Source organism: Pinus tabuliformis, chromosome 2_1, assembly GCF_031772625.1.
Source record: "Pinus tabuliformis cultivar Carrire ecotype Pingquan chromosome 2_1, CPIR1, whole genome shotgun sequence".
Taxonomy (NCBI): domain Eukaryota; kingdom Viridiplantae; phylum Streptophyta; class Pinopsida; order Pinales; family Pinaceae; genus Pinus; species Pinus tabuliformis.
In genome coordinates, this window is record NC_142299.1 from 387,905,905 (window position 1) to 387,928,115 (window position 22,211).

General features: G+C 41.3%; 1 protein-coding gene across 1 annotated transcript; it reads left to right on the forward strand.

Annotated features, from left to right (window-relative positions):
• Positions 1 to 7,656: 7,656 nt before the first annotated feature.
• Positions 7,657 to 8,200, forward strand: LOC149200493 (ER-bound oxygenase mpaB-like; the record flags this gene model as incomplete). Its single annotated transcript, XM_089400959.1, has 2 exons — positions 7,657 to 7,913; positions 7,996 to 8,200. Coding segments are annotated over 2 exons (462 nt in total), but the record flags the coding sequence as incomplete, so codon positions are not given.
• Positions 8,201 to 22,211: the final 14,011 nt, after the last annotated feature.

A 22,211-nucleotide genomic window follows, 5' to 3' on the forward strand; every position in this document is an offset into this window, starting at 1 on the left:
CCCTAATCCCACTTTGATTTTGTAAAAAAAGTTGCTCATTTACGTGGAGAACAGTTCCCTGCCTCCCCCACAGCCCACGGCCTGAGCCAAACCATCAAAGAAAGCCCAAGGAGAGGTTTTGTCAATAATCTCAGGTGTGATGACCCTAGTATGCTGGCTATTTGGATCATCAGGTATCAAGCTGTAAGTGGCCACAATATTGTTACAGGGTATAGGCCAATGGGTCTGAGCATCTTGAAATATATAAAAATCCCTATTTAACCAAATACCCTAGCTGACAATCAAAGGAAGATTCCTAGCTTTTTGTGTGGCAGCCTCAGACCACCAACAATGCCATACATCAACAATGTTTTGCCCCTCCCATTTTTTTTTATGTTGACGGTGATTGTAATGTAAGACCAAACTTGTGCAGTAACTGAACAATGGAGAAATAAATGATCAGTATCCTCCACATCAATTTGGCAGAGGCAGCATATGGAAGGACCATGGAAAGCACGTTTCATAAGGTTTAACTCTCTAGAAACCTTGTTCGAGAGGATACACCACATGAATAGCCGTGTTTTGTGTGGAGCTTTTAGCTTCCTTAAGTGGTGCCACCACCAGCAGGTATTTCCCATATCTTGTGCATTCATAAGGGCCGTGTATCCATCTTTTGGGGAATAACGGCCATGCGGAGTAGAGGCCCAAATGAACTCAACATCTCGCATTGTTATTCTAATGTGGGATTCCTGCAAAGCACCTATGAACTGATGTCAGACCCTACTCTATCTATCCAAAATGTCAAGGACCCTAGAGTCCAACCATTTTTGCAGAGCCCAAGATGGGCGTCCAACCTCAGCAATTTGAGGTTGGACGCCCAAATCAATATTGGGCGAATCAGCAATCTAGATAAGCGTAAAGGTGCATGAAGATTGGGGAAGGATTATTTGATCAGAAGAAAAGGTGATTAAAGGTGACCAGCGTGAAAGATCTGATAGACGGAAAGGTAGATGAAGATGGGTGAAGGATTATGTGATCAAAATTAAAAGCCTTCAAATGAGATAAATAGTCATTATTATAGGCAGTTATTTGATAAATAGGTATTAGGGCACTTATCCACGTTGTAAAGTCTGGGTAGGATCCTGTCACGCGTCCGGCAGTCTGAAGATTTGCAAGCGGAACATTCGTTCTCCATCGACACTGCATATTCAGAAGCAGAATCTTCCACGATTGCCTGCTATGCTGCTCCTCATCTTCTTGATATTGTTGTTGTGGGTGGACGTGTGCAAGTACCTCCGGTACAGACGCTTGCGTCTAATTTCATCTATGGATCCCGTCCGCGACGCCGTGGCTCTCTCCAAGATCGCCCAATTCGTGGAGTTCCCTGTAATCAGCAAGAAGGCACTGGAATTCGCTCTCTTCTGTTAAATGTGTAATTTCAACGCAGCCGAAAACCACCAAACAAAACCATCTATCTTGTTCGCACCGCCTTTTGGCAAAGGCTGTTTTTCCTTGGAGCCCTCCGAACACTCTCACCTGCCGCCACGCGTCTCTTGTACGAACCCCCCAAAACCATTTTCCCCGGACAGTAAAGTTCGTTTGTTTTGCCCGAGGTTGGTGTGCGAACCTCGTTGGATCAGTCAAGTGGTTTGGGCACGAAATCTCCGCCGTTGATCTCCGGAAGGTGCACGGGCCCATGTCAAATCAATTTTTTTTACGTGGAGTGAAGTTTTGTTTCGTTGACCACCGTGAAGGAAACATTGTAGTTTTAATGCATTTACGTAAAATTTGGTGGCATCTTTTATTATGGTAATGGGCATACGTCCCATGCCTTTAATACGATATGGGAATATAGTTAATTTTGGTTATGGGCATTGTCCCACATGCCATACGATTTATATTTTTTATATATTTTTTGCATACGTTGTTATATGTTAAAAAACATGGCTACGTGCTGTAGTTTTTTTTTAAAAAAGTTTAGAGTGGAGTGGCTGCGCACAGTAGTGGGATTTTTTTTGTAAATGCACAGCAGTGCTATATAGATTTTGGAATGTAATGCTTTGTATTAGTTTTTTGAAGAACAGAGAGCTGTGTATGTAATTTCCACAGCAGTGGAAGATCTGTGAGAGTAGCAGAGTTTTTTTTGTAATTCCCTCTTTGCACAGAGGATGAAATATGTATCAGTTTTTTTTTGTTTTAATTAATAGAAATGCTTTGTGACTGTGTAATGGTGTCTTCTGAGTCATTTTGATTTTAAGAGGTTCTTGGCAAAAGATTCTGGACAGAGTAAACAGAGCATTGTCTCTGTGGTGAATAATTTTATTTGGTTTTGGTATTTCTCCATTAAAAATACCCAACAGTGGTATCAGAGCAGGCCCAGGCTCTTTAAAAAGTTAAAGAAGCTGAAGGGAGAAGGTTGTTGCTGCAGCAAAACCTCTCAGGCAGACAGAAGACTCAGACAGCGAAGGATTCAGGTATTCCCCAAAAGCATTTCTCTTGTTATTGCTGAAGACAGTCAGTTGTTTTAAAAAAAACACAGTCAAGGATTTAAAACCATAGTTCAAGATGCAAGGAATGGCAAGCACAAGCATGGGTATGTTCAACACCCAGCTCCCACACTTTAATGGGAAGAACTATGACTACTGGTCTATAACCATGAGAGCTTTGTTCATCGCTCAGGATATATGGGAACTAGTAGAATATGGGTTTGAGGAACCAGCAGATGAAAATGAGTTCAATGCACTAACTCAGGGAGAGAAGGATCAGCTGAAGCTCAATAGGAAGAAGGATGCAAAGGCCATTGTTTTGTTGTATCAAGCAGTGGACCAGAGTATATTCCCAAGGATAGCAGCAGCTACAACATCACACAATGCATGGCAAACCCTAAAAACTGCCTATCAAGGCATGGAGAGAGTGAAGACAGCAAAATTGCAAATGCTGAGAAAGGATTTTGAAAACTTGAAGATGAAGGAGTCAGACAACATTGAATCATTCTTCACTCATGTGATTGGTGTAATCACACAAATGAGAACTCATGGAGAAACAATTGAAGATAGAAGAATAGTGGAGAAAATATTGAGGGTCTTACCCTCAAGGTTTGATGCCATAGTCACCACCATTGAAGAGACAAAGGATCTCTCAAAATATTCAGTTGATGAGCTACATGCATCACTGATAACTCATGAGCAGAGGTTGAGTAGGAATGAAAACTCATCCCTTGAGCAAGCCTTCAAGACCCAGATGTCCTTTGGAAGAGGAAGAGGTCAAGGCAAAGGAAGCAAAAGAGGAAGAGGCAGAAGCCAGAACAGAGGAGGAAGGAACAGCCCATCAAATGCACAAGGAAGAGGCAGCAATCCAAATCAGAACCAAGGTCAAGGCAGCAACCAACAAAGAGAACAGTATTAGGCTCAAGGACAAAGGTATGATAAATCTAATGTTCAATGCTATTATTGCAAAAAGTATGGACATTATGCTAGTGATTGTAGAAAGAAACAGCATGATATGAACAACAGACAAAATGCAAATGTTACAAGAGAAAACAGCAGTCAAGAAAATGTCCTGTTAGCTTGTAACATGGCTGAAACACATAGTGAGGACATATGGTTTTTAGACTCAGGTTGCAGCAACCATATGACAGGGAATGTAGCCCTCTTTTCAGCCTTAAATCAGAATTTGAAATCAGAGGTCACTCTAGGAACTGATAGTAAAGTGTCTGTTATGGGAAAAGGGGAGGTAAAAATATTCACAAAACAAGGAGAAAAGAAAACCATAGCAGATGTCTACTATGTCCCCGGAATGAGATGTAACCTATTGAGTGTTGGACAACTTATCCAAAAGGGTTACAATGTTTACTTTGAAAATGATGTGTGCACCATCATGGATATACCACCCAGCAAAAGATGCATTGCTGAAGTGAAGATGACAAGGAACAGGATGTTCCCTCTCCGGATCCGGGCAGACATGAAAAACAAAAGGGAAATGGCAGCAGTCACCCAAGAGGCCTTCCAAAGCGTGCCAAAGGATGAGAACTGGTTATGGCACTTGAGATTCGGGCATCTAAATTTTGGAGGTCTAAACTTATTGAGCAGAAAAGGAATGGTAAGAGGATTACCATTAATAGAGAAACCGGACAGCCTATGTGAAGGCTGCATTTTGGGAAAACAACACAGAGAAAGTTTTCCATCAGGGAAAAGTATAAGGGCAAAGGCACCCTTAGAGATTATCCACTCAGATTTGTGTGGACCAATGCAAGCTCCATCATTAGCTGGCAGCCTATATTTCTTGACATTCATTGATGATTTTACAAGAAAGACTTGGATATATTTCCTCAAGAACAAAAGTGAAGTCTTTGAGAAATTCCAAAACTTCAAAGCACTTGTGGAGAACCAAAGCGGGCTGCACATAAAAGTATTGAGAACTGATAGAGGAGGTGAGTATATCTCAAATGAATTCCTAAAGTTTTGTAGAGAAAATGGAATACATAAACAGTTCACAACTCGGTACACCCCACAGCAAAATGGAGTTGCTGAAAGGAAGAACAGAACCATCATGGAGATGGCAAGGAGCATGTTGAAGGCAAAGCATTTGCCAAATGAATATTGGGCTGAAGCTGTACATTGTGCAGTTTATATTTTGAACAGGTGTCCTACAAAGGCAGTCATGAACAAAGTGCCAGAAGAGGCATGGAGTGGGAGAAAGCAAGGAGTCACCCACATGAGAGTTTTTGGGTGTGTGGCCTATGCACACATTCCGGATCAGCTAAGGAGGAAGTTGGACAGCAAAGGGGAGAAGTGTATCTTTATTGGATACAGTGATGAATCCAAAGCCTACAGGCTGTACATTCCATCTACCAAGAAGTTCTTTGTCAGCAGGGATGTTCAATTCATTGAAGAGGAAGCTTGGGATGGAAGCATAGAGAAAACAGTGAACATTAAAAGCTGTTTGCCTCATGATGAAGATGAAGAGGAGGTGGCTGAAATGAATCCCCAAACAGCAGCACCAACACAAGGACAGCAAGGGACACCATTGAGGATCAATGAGAGTGCTTCTCCAAGCACACCACAAGGAGGAAATTCAAGTGCATCTTCAAGCACTTGCACACCAAGTGAAAGAGGTAAGAAATTTAGAAATCTAAGTGACATTTATGATGAAGGAATGAATTCCTTATTTGCCTTGTTTTGTCATGTTGATGATCCTATTCATTTTGAAGAAGCTATTAAAGATAGGAAATGGATAGAAGCTATGGATGAAGAGATGAATGCCATAGAGAGAAACAAAACATGGGATTTGGTTGAGCTACCGAAAGGCAAAGAAGTCATTGGTGTGAAATGGGTCTACAAGACCAAGAGCAATGCTGAAGGCAAGATTGAAAGGCATAAAGCAAGGCTGGTTGTCAAAGGCTACAAGCAGCAGTATGGGAGAGATTATGAGGAGACTTTCGCCCCGGTTGCAAGAATGGAAACCGTGAGAGCAGTGCTGTCCATAGCAGCTCAAAACAAATGGAAAGTCTACCAAATGGATGTGAAATCAGCATTCCTAAATGGAGTGTTAATGGAAGAGGTCTATGTGGAACAGCCTCTCGGATATGAGAAGAAAGGGGAAGAGCACAAAGTGTGCAAATTGAAGAAAGCTCTTTATGGGCTGAAGCAAGCGCCAAGAGCATGGTACAGCAGGATAGATTCATATCTATTGGAGAATGAATTTGACAAATGTGAAGGAGAACCCACAGTCTACATCAAGGAAAAGGATGGTAAAATTTTAATTGTTGTCTTGTATGTAGATGATGTTATTTTCACTGGAAATGATATTTATCTTATTGAGAATTTTAAATCAGTCATGAAGAATGAATTTGAAATGACTGACATGGGTTTGTTGAGATACTTCTTAGGCATAGAAGTAGATCAAAATGAAAAAGGAATTTTTATATCTCAAGCAAGATATGTAAATCAAGTTTTGGGCAGATTTAAGATGGAAGAATGCAAGGCAGCAATCACTCCCACAGTAATGGGATTAAAGCTCAGCAGAGAGGACAGCAGCAAGGATTTTGATCCTAGCTTGTATAAAAGCATTGTGGGCAGTCTTATGTATTTAACAGCCACTAGGCCTGATTTAATGTATTCTGTTAGTTTGATTTCCAGATTTATGGAGAGGCCAAAGGAGGCACATTGGCAGGCAGCAAAGAGAATTTTGAGGTATGTCAAAGGTACCAAAATGTTTGGAATTCTATATCATGCCTCAGAACATTCAGATTTGGTTGGGTACACAGATAGCGATTGGGCTGGAAGTGTAGATGATCGGAAGAGCACTTCCGGTTATGTTTTTAACATGGGTTCAGGAGCCATTTCATGGGCTTCCAAGAAGCAGTCCATTGTAGCATTGTCTACAGCAGAGGCAGAATATGTGGCAGCGACAGCAGCAGCATGTCAGGCAGTATGGATGAGAAGGATGTTGAGAAGCTTAGGCCAAGAGCAGGCAAAAGCGACAGTGGTCTTTTGTGACAATAGCTCCGCTATTGCTTTGTCAAAGAATTCAGTGTTTCATAAGAGAACGAAACACATTGACACAAGGTTTCACTACATCAGAGAATTGGTGAGCAATGGAGAAATTGTCTTAGAACATTGCAGGACTCAGGAACAGGTAGCAGACATTTTGACAAAGCCACTGGACCAGAAAAGCTTTGAATTTTTGAGGAAGTGTCTGGGTATGACAGAATGCCCAGCTGTTGAAATTAAAGGGGAGTGTTAAATGTGTAATTTCAACGCAGCCGAAAACCACCAAACAAAACCATCTATCTTGTTCGCACCGCCTTTTGGCAAAGGCTGTTTTTCCTTGGAGCCCTCCGAACACTCTCACCTGCCGCCACGCGTCTCTTGTACGAACCCCCCAAAACCATTTTCCCCGGACAGTAAAGTTCGTTTGTTTTGCCCGAGGTTGGTGTGCGAACCTCGTTGGATCAGTCAAGTGGTTTGGGCACGAAATCTCCGCCGTTGATCTCCGGAAGGTGCACGGGCCCATGTCAAATCAATTTTTTTTACGTGGAGTGAAGTTTTGTTTCGTTGACCACCGTGAAGGAAACATTGTAGTTTTAATGCATTTACGTAAAATTTGGTGGCATCTTTTATTATGGTAATGGGCATACGTCCCATGCCTTTAATACGATATGGGAATATAGTTAATTTTGGTTATGGGCATTGTCCCACATGCCATACGATTTATATTTTTTATATATTTTTTGCATACGTTGTTATATGTTAAAAAACATGGCTACGTGCTGTAGTTTTTTTTTTAAAAAGTTTAGAGTGGAGTGGCTGCGCACAGTAGTGGGATTTTTTTTGTAAATGCACAGCAGTGCTATATAGATTTTGGAATGTAATGCTTTGTATTAGTTTTTTGAAGAACAGAGAGCTGTGTATGTAATTTCCACAGCAGTGGAAGATCTGTGAGAGTAGCAGAGTTTTTTTTGTAATTCCCTCTTTGCACAGAGGATGAAATATGTATCAGTTTTTTTTTGTTTTAATTAATAGAAATGCTTTGTGACTGTGTAATGGTGTCTTCTGAGTCATTTTGATTTTAAGAGGTTCTTGGCAAAAGATTCTGGACAGAGTAAACAGAGCATTGTCTCTGTGGTGAATAATTTTATTTGGTTTTGGTATTTCTCCATTAAAAATACCCAACATCTTCAAGAGCTTCGCCATCCCCTCCATCTCGAAGCTGCTCGCCGAAACTCGGCAGTTCTCGCCAGAAACCGTCGTGAAGCGCTACAACGACACCAGTATTCTGATACTGGAATTCCTGCTCAATCACGTGGACAGCCCCCGGGGATCCCTCGCACTTCGCCGCCTCAATTTCATTCACGGCCGTTACAATATTTCCAACAGCAACTATCTGTACACGCTCTCAACCTTCATCTTGGAGCCCCAACGATTTGCTTCAAGGTATGCTCACCGGTTAACCTTTCCATATTTTTTATTACTTTTGCAGAGAATTTAAGGCTCGGTTCGGCTTTTCCGTTTGCAGGTTCGGTTACCGGGATTGGACGGAAAAAGAGACGACGGCGAACTTTGTGGTGTGGCGCGACATCGGCACACGGATGGGCATCCGAGATATTCCCGACACAGTGGAGGGAGTGGAGCGCTTTAGCCGCCAATACGAAGCCAAAAAAATGGTGTACTCCAAGTCCAGCAGGGAAATCGGCGAATCCACGCTGAATCTGCTGGTGTGAAATGTACCCGCCTGCCTCCGTCCGGTGGCCAGACGGATCGTATTTTGCTTGTTTGAGGAGAGGCTTCTAGATGCCATGGATTACGCGCGCCCGCCCTACTGCTTGGTCTGGATTGTGCAGGGCGGTCTCAAGTTCTTCTTGGGCAGTTTTGTGGGGTGGTTTCTTCCGCCGAGGCCGCTCAGTTGGTCAGCGGAGAAGATTTCTTTGGAGGCTGGGGATGAGAAGAAGGTGCTGAAATTGAGATACAGTGAATATAAACCAGAGACTTATCCCAATGGCTACCGAATAGACGACCTGGGCGATGCCAAACCCCGGCAGCTGAACGCGGCTTTTGATGGAGATCTACTGTGTCCGTTCCTCGCGCCCTCCTCAAATGGATGGAATGGAGAAGAAAAACAAGAAGAAGGGCTTTCAAAGCTCATCCACAAGAGTCTCATTCTTCTAGTGCACATGATTCGGTAGATGATGAGAAGAGATCAGAAATCATGAATCCAAAGGTATAAACATTAATGATTTTCTTTTGAGTTATAATTTTGATGATTTAGATTTAGATAATGTTGAAGCACATAATGAAGATGCAAATGTTCTTAAGGGTATTAGAACTAAGATTTCTAGACTAACAACTGCATGCAAGGATCAAGAAAAATTGTTGCATATCTGTGATGATAATGAGTCCAAGCTCAAGGAAGAGATTGTCATCTTAAAGATTAAGTTGGCAGAATTAGAAAAGGTTGAGGAAGGTATGAAGAAGCAATACCAAGTGAAGGTAGAATAGGATTAGAATTTAGAAGCTAAATTATCTTCCTTGAGAAAGCAACGAAAGATGGAGAAGAGTACCATAGCCTTGGATAATTTGCTTGAGATACAAAGGTCACCACTGGATAAATTTGGTCTTGGTTTTCAAAAGAGTAAATCTAGTTTGCATGCAGGAAAGAACACTACAGTTGAATCGAAAGAACTTGTAGCAAACAATACTAGCAACAAAAGTGAGAACCAAGGTAACAAGAAGAAGATCCAGTCATCGATTAAATAACAAGAGCCCCAACCGCAGAAAAACAAGAAAAAACATCAGTAGAGAAGAAAATCCCAAGGAGCATCTACATTCAAAATACCTTTTGCTTATAGAGATGATCACGGAAACTCCATTAGATTTCAAAGGAAGCAAAGTGTTAGGGTCCCACCCTAACCCCCTTATTTATGTCATGGGATCACGTCATAGTCAAGAGTCAATAAAGCCCATATTAATAATTGTAAGTGGTTAACCCGCAATTAATGACGGGACCACAGTTAGTTGCAAATGGGCGGTAGTATTAGATAGATAGTATTAATAAAATCCACGATATTGGCTCGTGGTATTGCATGTATGAGTCATATATAAAGTATAGAGACTCCCTGCGAGGAGTATTGTGTCTTGTTTTGTAATCGAGCTCTGCTCTATTGGAGGTTGCCCCCTTGAAGAGGCCTGTGAACATTTCTCTCTGGATAATAAAATCATTGCTATTCTGTGCTCTGGGTATATTTTCTTCGCATATTTTGTGTTCTCGGTATCTTTTTCTTCGCATATTCTTTGTTTGGGTATCACTTTGCAGGTTAAGAGCATAACAAGTGGTATCAGAGCACTTTTCAGGGCTCGGTGGGATCTCCAAATTTAGCAAAATATTTTTTTAGGCTAGAGACGTGTTCCGGCGTCTTTAAACCACGGGATCTGTCGTTAAGCGCATAAACCTGCGGATTTGGGGAGGCATGCACGCAGGAAATACAAGAGGTGGTCACGTCTGTTGGACTCCCTTGTAACCCCTGTGGGTACCCCTTCGAGTAGTAGCGCATCAGACAGAACCGCGCACGGACTGTCTTCCACGTACCCTCTGGGTATATAGGAAGCCCCCTAGCTCCCTTGAAACCTCGCCATAGATAAACCTTCGGCCGTCTTGTTGCTACAGTACACCGAGAACAACACTCGGAGAGATTACTCGCCCGTACGATAGGGTAGTCGGGTTGTACGGCTAAGGGTACGGTCGATCCTCCTTAGTTAGAGCCCTGAAACATTGGGCCGAGTACTACTGTCAGACCCTTATGTATATTGCGATCTGTAGCACCTGACACTCCCCAAGACCATAGTTCCCTTTCTATCAGGGGATCACACATCATCTATTCCAGATCAGCAGCAGCAATTGTTCCACCATTCAGATATCTCAGATCCACCAGATCGGATATTCCAGATCAGCAGCAGCAGTTGTTCCACCATTCAGATCTCTCAGATCCACCAGATCGGATATTCCAGATCAGCAGCCGCAGTTGTTCCACCATTCAGATATCTTAGATCCACCAGATCGGAATAGTTGCGACGGGTTCCTGTACCTGAATATGATTTTCGCAGGACTTTTGGCGGCATTGACAGTTTGAGGATTTGGCGACTGCAGTATTGATCAGGAAGGAGTAAAACTCCGTTAGGAGTTTTCAAAAAAAAAAAGAAAAAGAGTCTGAGATCTTCCAGGGCGCTTATTGGTGACCTAGCCCATCAGAATCAGGACGACGAGCTGAGCAAGGTGGTACCACTCAATTCTTAGTAAAAAAAAATTTTTCGGCGGTCCCAAATTTCGTCGACGGGTGTATGGTAGAAACTCGCGCTCAAGCAATGGCCACGGAAAGGATAGAAAAAATAGAAGAAGAAGTGCACTCCCTCCACTCTACGATGGCAAGGATCGAAAGTCATCTTAAAGGATTAGAATGCCTAATACAGGACAAGGGCAAGGAGCCAGCCCACGAGGAGGCGTATAAGGGTCATGAATACCATGAGGGGGAGTCTAGCCACTCTCCTCACGTCTGGCACACCCATCGACCACCCAATCAGAGACCTCCCAAGTTGGATATGCATAAATTTGACGGTTCTCACACGTCCGCATGGCTAGCACAAATGGAGCAGTATTTTCAATTGAATCATATCATAGATGAGGGGACTAAGCTTATGGTGGGCACCATGTACTTGGACAGTGAACGATGGCAATGGAAGGAATGGTATCAGCGTTGCAATGGAGAATTTAAGAATTGGGGCCAATTTACCAAAGCTCTTCGAAATCGCTTTGAACAGGAAGACTCTTTTTTGGGGCGTCTCACTAAGCTCCGACAGACGGGTACAGTGGATGAATATATTACCGCTTTTGAAGCCTTAGCCTTCCGCACTAAGGGTCTCACAGATGAATTCTACATGGAATGCTTTATCAGTGGTCTTAAAGAAGCCATCAAAGCTCAGGTTCTACTCCACCACCCCCCCACATGGAACGAAGCTTGCCAGGTAGCCCGTAAGGTGGAACGGGCATTAGCAGCTCAATCCAGCCGCCCCAACTTTCCCGCTAAAGGTCGTCCCTCACAGGCTCCCAATATGACCCAAACACTTAAGATTCAAAAGGTGTCACCTGCAGAAATGGCCGAAAGAAGGAAGCAAGGACTATGTTACTACAGTGATGAAAAATATTCCCCGGGTCATAAATGCAAAGAGCACAAGTTTTTTCAAATAGATGCCACTGACTACAGCTCCACCAAGGAAGATCCACCACTTGAGGAACCAGAGGCGACCGAAGAAGCTAACCAACAGGAGATGGTATCTGATGAACCACTGATCTCGCTACATGCATTGGCAGGAATTTCTTCACCTCAAACTCTCAAAATCAGGGGTTTTCTTAAACATCGGCCAGTAATAGTATTGATTGATAGTGGAAGTACCCATAATTTCATCCACCAAAAGATCGCTGAAGCAGCGCATTGTTATGTCCGAGCAGTTTCTAACTTCCAAGTCCAGATTGCAGATGGAGGCACAATGAAATGTGAAGGTCGCTGTGAAAATTTCAAAATTCAAATGGGGGATTATCAATTAAAAACCCACATGTTTGCAATACACATGGGGGGTTGCGACATTGTCCTAGGTGCGGAATGGCTCCGCACTCTTGGGCCAATCACAATGGATTTCCACGAGTTATATATGAGTTTTAAGCAGAACGACTACACACATACCCTCCGTGGGCTACAAGCGGGAGACCCTTCGATCATAAGCTCGCATCGTATGGAAAAATTGTTAAAAAAGGGCCATCATGGAGTAGTAGCTCAATTTAATGCCATCCAGGTAGTAGATACCATGTCTTCGCCAATTCATCCTGAGATGCAACAGATTTGAATAAACATCGGATGGTCTTTGACAAACCTCATGAGCTTCCACCCTCGCGAGGGGAACATGATCATAGCATCACATTGGTCCTAGGGGCCCAACCCCCAAATGTGCGGCCATACAGACATCCGTTCACCCAAAAGAATGAAATAGAAAAAATCATCAAGGAATTGTTGGAAGCAGGTGTCATTCGTCCTAGTATTAGTCCTTACTCATCGCCAGTCGTCATGGTCCTCAAGAAAGATGGGGAGTGGCGGATGTGTCCAGACTTCAAGGCCCTCAATAAGTTAATAGTCAAAGATAAATTTCCCATCCCAGTGGTTGACGATTTGCTGGACGAACTCAATGGGGCTCAATTCTTCACTAAATTGGATCTTCGCTCAGGCTACCACCAAATTCGCATGAAGGAACTTGATATTCCCAAGACAGCTTTCAGAACTCATGAAGGCCATTATGAGTTCTTGGTCATGCCATTTGGCCTCTGTAATGCCCCCTCTACTTTTCAGAGCCTTATGAATCACCTCCTCAGACCATATCTCAGAAAATTTGTCCTGGTCTTCTTCGATGACATCCTCATCTATAGTGGCACTTGGGCGGCACATCTTAAGCATGTAGATATCCTCTTGCAACTGCTCAGCAAGCATAAACTATTTGTCAAAATGTCTAAGTGTGCGTTTGGCATGGAAGAAGTTGAGTATTTAGGCCACATTGTGGGCCGTGAAGGTGTCAAGGTTGATCCCAAAAAGATCCAGGCAATGCAAGAATGGCCTCAACCTAAGACCTTGAAAAGCTTGAGAGGATTTTTGGGTCTCACAGGCTATTATCGTAAATTTGTCCGCAACTATGGCCGCATCGCGAAGCCCCTGACGCAACTTCTCAAGAAAAATTCCTTCTTCTGGAACGAAGAAGCACAACAGGCATTTACCGCTCTCAAAACCGCCATGTGTTCCACTCCATTCTTAGCACTACCGGACTTCACCAAAACATTTGTCATTGAATCTGATGCTTCGGGAACAGGTATTGGAGCAGTCTTAATGCAGGAAGGACGACCATTGGCCTTCACCAGCCAACAACTAAGTGGGAAGAACTTGGGCCAATCTACCTATGAGAAGGAAATGATGGCCATCTTACATGCAGTTGAGACCTGGCGACCTTACTTGTTGGGGCGACGTTTCCAAATCCGCATAGATCATCACAGTCTTAAATATTTTTTGGAGCAACGCCTCTCTTCCCCCCAACAAAATAAATGGTTAGCCAAAATGCTGGGTTATGATTATGAGATCATTTACAAGAAAGGGAAAGACAACAGGGTAGCAGATGCATTGTCACGCCAATTTGAGGAGGAAAGTACTCTGCTCGCAATATCCCTCCCTATTCCAGACTGGATTGAAGAGGCTCGTGGGGAATGGTTTTCACATCCTGAGCTCTCCCAACTCATTTCTCAATTACAGGCAGATCCTAATTCCAGCAAGGGCTACTCGTGGCAGAATGATATTCTTCGCTACAAGGACAGAGTCGTCATATCACCAACATCCACCCTCAAAAGTCGCATTTTGGCAGAATTGCACTCCTCTCCCATTGCAGGACATTCGGGCTTTCAGAAGACATACGCTCGCACCAGAAGATCATTTTTTTGGACTGGCATGAAACAGGACATCCTTACTTTTGTAGCAGAATGTGATGTTTGTCAACGCCACAAGGGGGAAACCGTCAACACACCAGGCACATTACAACCATTGCCCATTCCGGCGTCAATTTGGATGGAGGTCTCCATGGATTTCATTACAGGTCTTCCAAAGTCTGGGAACAAATCAGTCATCATGGTGGTTGTGGACCGACTATCGAAGTATGCTCATTTCTGTGCTCTACCCCAACCATTCACACCTACTTTGGTTGCTCAAACTTTCATGGATCAAATCTTCAAATTGCATGGCATGCCCACTTCGATTGTGTCCGACCGCGACCCAATCTTCACCAGTAATTTTTGGCAGGAGCTCTTCAGAATACAAGGCACTCAACTCAAACTCAGTACTTCATATCATCCGCAAACAGATGGTCAAACCGAAGCCATCAACAAGTGCCTAGAAACCTACCTTAGGTGTTTCACTTCAGAAAAACAACACCTTTGGGCACAGTGGTTACCTCTGGCGGAATGGTGGTATAACACCAACTATCATGCCACCACCAAAATGACTCCCTATGAAGCAGTCTATGGACAACTTCCGCCGTCCCCTACTTCTTATCTCATGGGGTGCTCCAAAGTACAAGCAGTGGATCAACTCTTACAACACCATGCAACCATGCTGGCCCACTTGCGCGAGAATCTTCACCAAGCTCAGAACCGTATGAAGCAACAGGCTGACCAACATCGCTCAGAGCGCCAATTTCAAGAAGGGGATCAGGTCTTTTTGAAGCTGCAACCATATAAGCAAACATCACTCAAAGACAAGGGCTGTCAAAAGCTCTCTCCAAAATTCTACGGACCATATCAAGTACTTCAGTGCATTGGAGAAGTGGCTTATAAGCTGGCTTTGCCACCTACAGCAAAAATCCACCCAGTTTTCCATGTATCTTGCCTCATGAAAGTGATTGGGAACAATTGCCGAGTTCAAACCAGTCTACCTGAATTGGATGAAGAAGGATCAATCTGGCTTCAACCTGAACAGGTTCTAGACACACGAGACAAGCACCTGCGTGGCCGCGTGATTAAGGAGGTCCTAGTCAAATGGAAAGACACATCGCCGGAAGATGCAACTTGGGAACCAGCCGCTATTCTTCAGCAGTTTCCGCAGCTTCAGCCTTGAGGACAAGGCTATTCTTAAGGGGGAGGGCATGTTAGGGTCCCACCCTAACCCCCTTATTTATGTCATGGGATCACGTCATAGTCAAGAGTCAATAAAGCCCATATTAATAATTGTAAGTGGTTAACCCGCAATTAATGACGGGACCACAGTTAGTTGCAAATGGGCGGTAGTATTAGATAGATAGTATTAATAAAATCCACGATATTGGCTCGTGGTATTGCATGTATGAGTCATATATAAAGTATAGAGACTCCCTACGAGGAGTATTGTGTCTTGTTTTGTAATCGAGCTCTGCTCTATTGGAGGTTGCCCCCTCGAAGAGGCCTGTGAACATTTCTCTCTGGATAATAAAATCATTGCTATTCTGTGCTCTGGGTATATTTTCTTCGCATATTTTGTGTTTTCGGTATCTTTTTCTTCGCATATTCTCTGTTTGGGTATCGCTTTGCAGGTTAAGAGCATAACACAAAGTCCATTTATTCCTTTGATGCATGAGATACAATGTTATATTTGTCACAAGTATGGACATGTTGCAGCAAATTTTTGGAGCATAACCTATACATCAAATCAGCGGAGCTTGCAGCAATTTCACTAGACAAGGAGATTGGTCAATAGGCATAATCATGGTTTTTATGGTTATTGTTACTGATGTCACATGTTTGGCCATAAGTCATCTGATTGTAGATCTAACCAATGGAGGAGATGCACATTTCATGCAAGGTTTATATCTAACATGAGCGTCAAGACATCTAATCCTCTTACTACACATCTTGCCCATGTGGAGTGCTACACAGGTCATAACTTTGGCCATGTGGAAAGAGATTGTTTGTTTCCCCATTACTCAAGCCAAAATCAACAAAAGCAGCAAAAGCAAAGAGGACCTAGCACAAAACCAGTGAAGGAAGAAAAGAAGCAAGTGAAGGAAGAAAGGATGATGATGTTCATTGGTTGCATATTATATGATGATGTTAATTGGTGATTGTATGGTTGCCTTATGTTGGCATATTGTTGCATGTTGCTAGAGGTTGTTGGTTGGTGTTCTGCTCTAGATGATGATTGGTCTATTTGCTGCTTTTTTTATTGATGTGAGAGGCATGGATTCTTATTGATGTACATAATTTTTCAACCATGTAGATATGTATTTCTCCAATGTTTGTGCTTCAATTCTTGTTGCCTTATCATATGGAGTTGACCCTTGTCCTTTGATGTCAAAGGGGGAGTGGTAGAGGATGATGGTTTGGAGAGTTTGTGTGGTTTCCATCAATGCCAAAGGGGGATATTGTTCGAACTATGGTGTGCATGGTTCCAGCTAGATTATGTTGGCATTAATGTCAACCCTTGTAGCCTAGATAATGTATGGATGTCATTCATTGTAGTATGGCTGCAGCTAGTTGAGTTGGCATTTAGATGTTGTGTTTGAATTGATGTCAACAGTATGATCTCACTCATGTTGGTTAGACATTTGCATTAGTATGTTTGATGATGAGTTGGCACACTAGTTGAGTTGGAAACTAGGTCTTCATCTAAATATTCATGCTTATGCTCATGGATATGACTTTTTGTAGTATGATGGCCTTATGTTTGAAGATGGAGATGTGCTATAAAGTATTATAGGTCTATCAGAGGTGTTGCAACTTGTGGAGATGTTTTTTGGAGAGTGGAGGACTTGTTGGCACTCTTGCCAACCTTGTTTGTTGGCCTTTTAGGTCTACTTGGAAATGACACTTGGGAGACATGTTTGATCCACTTGCAAATGTGTCAAAGGTTATGTTATAGGTTTAGAGGCTTGTACAGATGTTGGAGAAGGTGATCCAACAGGTGGCAAAGGTTCTAAGTTGAAGGCTTGATGTTTTTCTTCATCCTTAGCCCCAGTTGCATGGATCAAACCTATGGGAACGACTAAAAGGCTCCCATCATTGGAAGACATGAATATGAGAGCGATTGAAGGTTCCAACCTAGTTCATCTAGTGTTATGCGTGCAACTGAGTATTTTTTACGAGATTTTCTCTGCATTCCTCACACAAATCGAAATAAAATTGGCAAGTAAATTCCCAGAGGCTTTTAGAAATAGTTGTAAAGGTCGAGAATGGTTTGAAAAGGTCCTCCAATGATGTGAACTCATTTAGTGCACAAGTAGTGGTCTTAGTAGAATAACTTGGTCCAATTTGAGCACCCTTGATCTTAGCCCCAAGCTCAATTTCGCCCTACATGTTATATATTCATCACTTGGAAGTTGTGCGAGGTGAGATGGTGTGTGATAGTGAGTTAGAGAAGGTTGCATTGTGTAATTATGCTTCAGATCCAATACTGAGCTTGATTTCTTCAGTGTATAAGCTCTAATGGCAGCAGTATGAGAAGATATACTTCTTGAAGCATAGTATTGATTCATATCTCCAGACTTGAGATCAGTAATGTAGAGAGTTATAGCAGAGCTTGGTTTAAATGAAGCTCCATATTGGTGACTCTCACATTTGTTCTTGTAGGAGTTTCTGATGTGTTTGGCACATAGCCATTGTCTTATGTTGTTTATTGTATTATGTAGCATTTATATTTTGGTGTGAGGGTTTGTTATGGGTTTTATTTCAACTATTGGTGATATTATTCAATTTTTCTTTTGGATGGATTATGGCCACTATTTTTCTTGTGTGAGAGCATATGATTATGGTGACGTTTGATTGATGAGATTGTCTTGCTGCTAGAGGGAGTATTGTAGAGTTGAATAGAGTTGAGAAAAAGTCTTCGGATCTAGTGTGAAAATATATGAAAGGAGGCTTGCGTAGAGTAGAGGAGCAGTGACTTCATGGATGTGGGGTAGTGATTGCAAAGTTTCAATGAAAGGAACAATTTCTCAATCCAATAGTAGTTGGATAGTCCAATCGGATTTTGGCAAGGATCAATTAATCATGGTGGCTTTCAGCAAATGGTAGTTCGTAGATCCATAGAAAACATAGTCTTCTGAGTTGATCAATAGAATCGAGTCTCAAGGATGATCAGATTCATCTAATTGTATATGAGGTCGAGTCTCCTAGCTGATAGGATTCAAAAATCTATGTAAAAAGACTAAATTTTCTTAATAGAAGATTCAGAGTAGCGCAACAACCACAAGGGCAGTTTTTTGCATAATGAAAGATTTTCCACCAAAAATCTTGTGTCTCTTGTGTGGATGTGTTTTTTATGTGTTTATTATTGTTTCTCTCTTGGTTATCATGTTTTAGTTTCTTATATGGTTTATATGCATGAGATAATCTAATTTTTTTTGGTTAATATATGTGGTTCAATACAAAAGTAAATAAAAAGAAAAAAATGGTAATAAATCGCACTACTGATTCACCACCTAGTAGTGCTAAAAGGTTTCAACATCCTAAGCATTTAATAAATTCAAATTTCAAAATGATTTATGATAATTATAAAAGTAACCAATTTATTACCTAGATTCTGTTACTCTTATAGGTATGAGGAATGACATAATCTAATAAAGGATTTTAAGAAATAATCCTAAAGTCCTTTTCATAATAAAGAAGTTTTGAGGTTTTAAAATGTATGACCGCAAAATTTAGATATATCTATGAACAAAGCAGGAACGAGTAGAAATTGACCTGTCAATTAATGCACGGTAGCCTTTACCCATCAAATTTTTATGGTATAAAATCATGCTTCTAGCATCATGGTCGAAATTAATACGTGTACACAACTTCCATTTTCTAGCAATTTCTTCCTGCTAGATAAATTGCATAAGTGTGAAAGCCATCATTACTCCACTGAAATATAATGGTCGTCAGAAACTGTATTTGAGCAACCTAAATGACATTGCTAGAGCCAAGAGTAAACTAATCTCAAACATATACAAAATGACAATATATGTGCTTAACAACCCAAAATATTATCCATTTCTTAGCTAAATTAATAACTTTTTTATATATATCTCAAATGCTAAGCTTGTATTAAACCGCCCCAGTTAAAAATGTGAAGAGAAGACTAAAAGGTAACGCTATGGTAAGGAAATTTATGAGAGCAACAAATATCATTAATGGGTTTTAGAAGATGAGACTTGTTATTACAGCATGAAGCATGACTTGACTGAAGTTGTATCGTCATATCAATTAGAGAATTTTGTAAGATTTCCTGCCATAATTCATTATTGTTTAGGGTGACTTTGGTCCTTTATCCAAGGTTTTACTTTCAATGTTTTGGGAAAACTTTTAATGTTTGGGGAAATTTTGTCCTCTTTGTGAAATTCAAGTTTTATGCAAAGTTTTATGTATAAGTTTTTCTTACAATATAGTCATTGTCAAGGATGATTACCATTGGCTTCTTTTAACTTATTTTTTCCAATCGAAAGTTTTTTTCCTATCGGATATTGTTTGGGTTGGTGATGTTCCCTGTATAAATTTGTTATAGAAACAATATGTGTACTTTCTCCTTTGCTTTAACATCCCTAATTGTGTAGGTGGAGTTGTGAGAGACCATAAATGGAATCAAATCTTGGTCTGTTCTTTAGTATAAATATATTTGTGAACAATGTTTCCATGGTTTCTCAAAGGAAAAGATGGAATTATGTGAAACGAGTATCAGTACGAATAACAAAATTATGGGTAACTCAACATTGTTAACGAAAACCTTTGTTGTAAAAATGCATTAATTGAACATTGAAGGCCAATTGCGGCACATATCATACAAAAATTAACTTGAAATATACTTTCCATGTACTTTCCAGATCAAGGCACACATACAAGGACAAAAAGGGGAGGGGAAGGAATGTGAAAAGAGCCATTTTTAGTTAAAGGAGTATATTGTTTGTGCAACGCTCTCGTCTTAATTTGACAAAATAAACAACACAGTTTTAGCAAACACAAACCCCAATTATTAAGTTGTTTAAGTTTATAAATACGAATTAAAAGAAAATGTTAGAAATAATACACCAGATATAAGTAGGTTGAAAATTCTACAATTTGATACCTAATAAATTATTTATAACATCACTTTTGCAACTAGAGTGTATGTTCTAGAAATGTAAAATTAAAAATACTACCTCATCATGACTACCAATAGTCATCATGTTCTACCATCTTGGAATTCAGAAAATACAAATCAAGCAATACCATCTAAAACTAGTACAATATAGCAAAATTGATGTGTTTAATATTGAGGAAATACGAAGTTTGGGACCCTAGGGAACTTGGGACATAGATTGAATTTCATTAGTTCAATGTAGGACATGTTGATGCCATAAAAACCACTACTAAATTCACAAAATCAAGATATAAAATTTGATGAAAAAAGAGCATTATAACGCACTTTGATGGGTACTATTTCATATTGTTAAATAGAAATGATCTATGGCATTTTATGGGGCTAGTTGTTTTGGTTTTTATCATTTAATTTTATAAACTTATTATTGCTTCATTTAGTCTATATGATTATTCTTGGAATCTGAAATTATTTATGTTTAATGGTTTTTTTTGGAAGGATAATATTTAATGTTCTTAGGTGAATATCTGGGAATCTAACTTTACTCCCAAATTTCAATGAGATGTGATATTATCTGGCCAATTGTTTGAACAATCTATTAACCTTCACATCCTAAAATATTCTAGTAAAGTGCAATCAATATAAAGATGCCCAAAACCTAACAAATCCTCAATAAACAAGGGAGTTCCTCAAAAAGATTCAGGCATGTCGAAAACTTGTGATCTCTAACTGTTTCTCTCAGAGGCCAAGCGCTACCAAACATCCTTCTTCTTACTCGAAGGCTTTGGCTATTTTGGCCTAATATCTTTAAACTTTTACGCAAGTGTCATAAATGTTAAGTATGCAAACTACTTGCTTATTCAATGACAAAATCAGAGGTTTTAGGATGTATGCAAACCACGAAAAAAATCTCACGACAATGGAACAACTTACGGATTAAAGAAAATTGAAACAAAGAAAATGACAATAATCATAATAGTTCCCCTTACAAGCATCAAACGCTTCCCGCAATATTTAGATAATTGATCATCGACGAACAATAGAGAACAACATAGACATCATTGAAACCCAAAGATCATTTTAACTACACATTATTTGTGTTTGATTTTAACTACACATTATTCGTGGAGTTCCCTGTAATCAGCAAGAAGGCACTGGAGTTCGCTCTCTTCAAGAGCTACGCCATCCCCTCCATCTCGAAGCTGCTCGCCGGAAACCGTCGTGATACTGGAATTCCTGCTCAATCACGTGGATAGCCCCCGGGGATCCCTCGCACTTCGCCGCCTCAATTTCATTCATGGCCGTTACAATATTTCCAACAGCGACTATCTGTACACGCTCTCAACCTTCATCTTAGGAGCCCAAACGATTTGCTTCAAGGTATGCTCACCGGTTAACCTTTCCATATTTTTTATTACTTTTGCAGAGAATTTAAGGCTCCGTTCGGCTTCCCGTTTGCAGGTTCGGTTACCGGGATTGGACGGAAAAAGAGACGACGGCGAACTTTGTGGTGTGGAGCGACATCGGCACACGGATGGGCATCCGAGATATTCCCGACACAGTGGAGGGAGTGGAGCGCTTTAGCCGCCAATACGAAGCCGAAAAAAAGTACTCCAAGTCCAGCAGGGAAATCGGCGAATCCACGCTGAATCTGCTGGTGTCAAATGTACCCGCATGCCTCCGTCCGGCGGCCAGACGGATCGTATTTTGCTTGTTTGAGGAGAGGCTTCTAGATGCCATGGATTACCCGCGCCCGCCCTACTGGTTGGTCTGGATTGTGCAGGGCGGTCTCAAGTTCTTCTTGGGCAGTTTTGTGGGGTGGTTTTTTCCGCCGAGGCCGCTCAGTTGGTCAATGGAGAAGATTTCATTGGAGGCTGAGGATGAGAAGAAGGTGCTGAAATTGAGATACAGTGAATATAAACCAGAGAATTATCCCAATGGCTACCGAATAGACGAATTGGGCGATGCCAAACCCCGGCCGCTGAACGCGGCTTTTGATGGAGATCTACTTTGTCCGTTGCTCGCGACCTCCTCAAATGAAAAGAAAGTAGTTTTCTGAATTACTGTGCGTTGTATGACC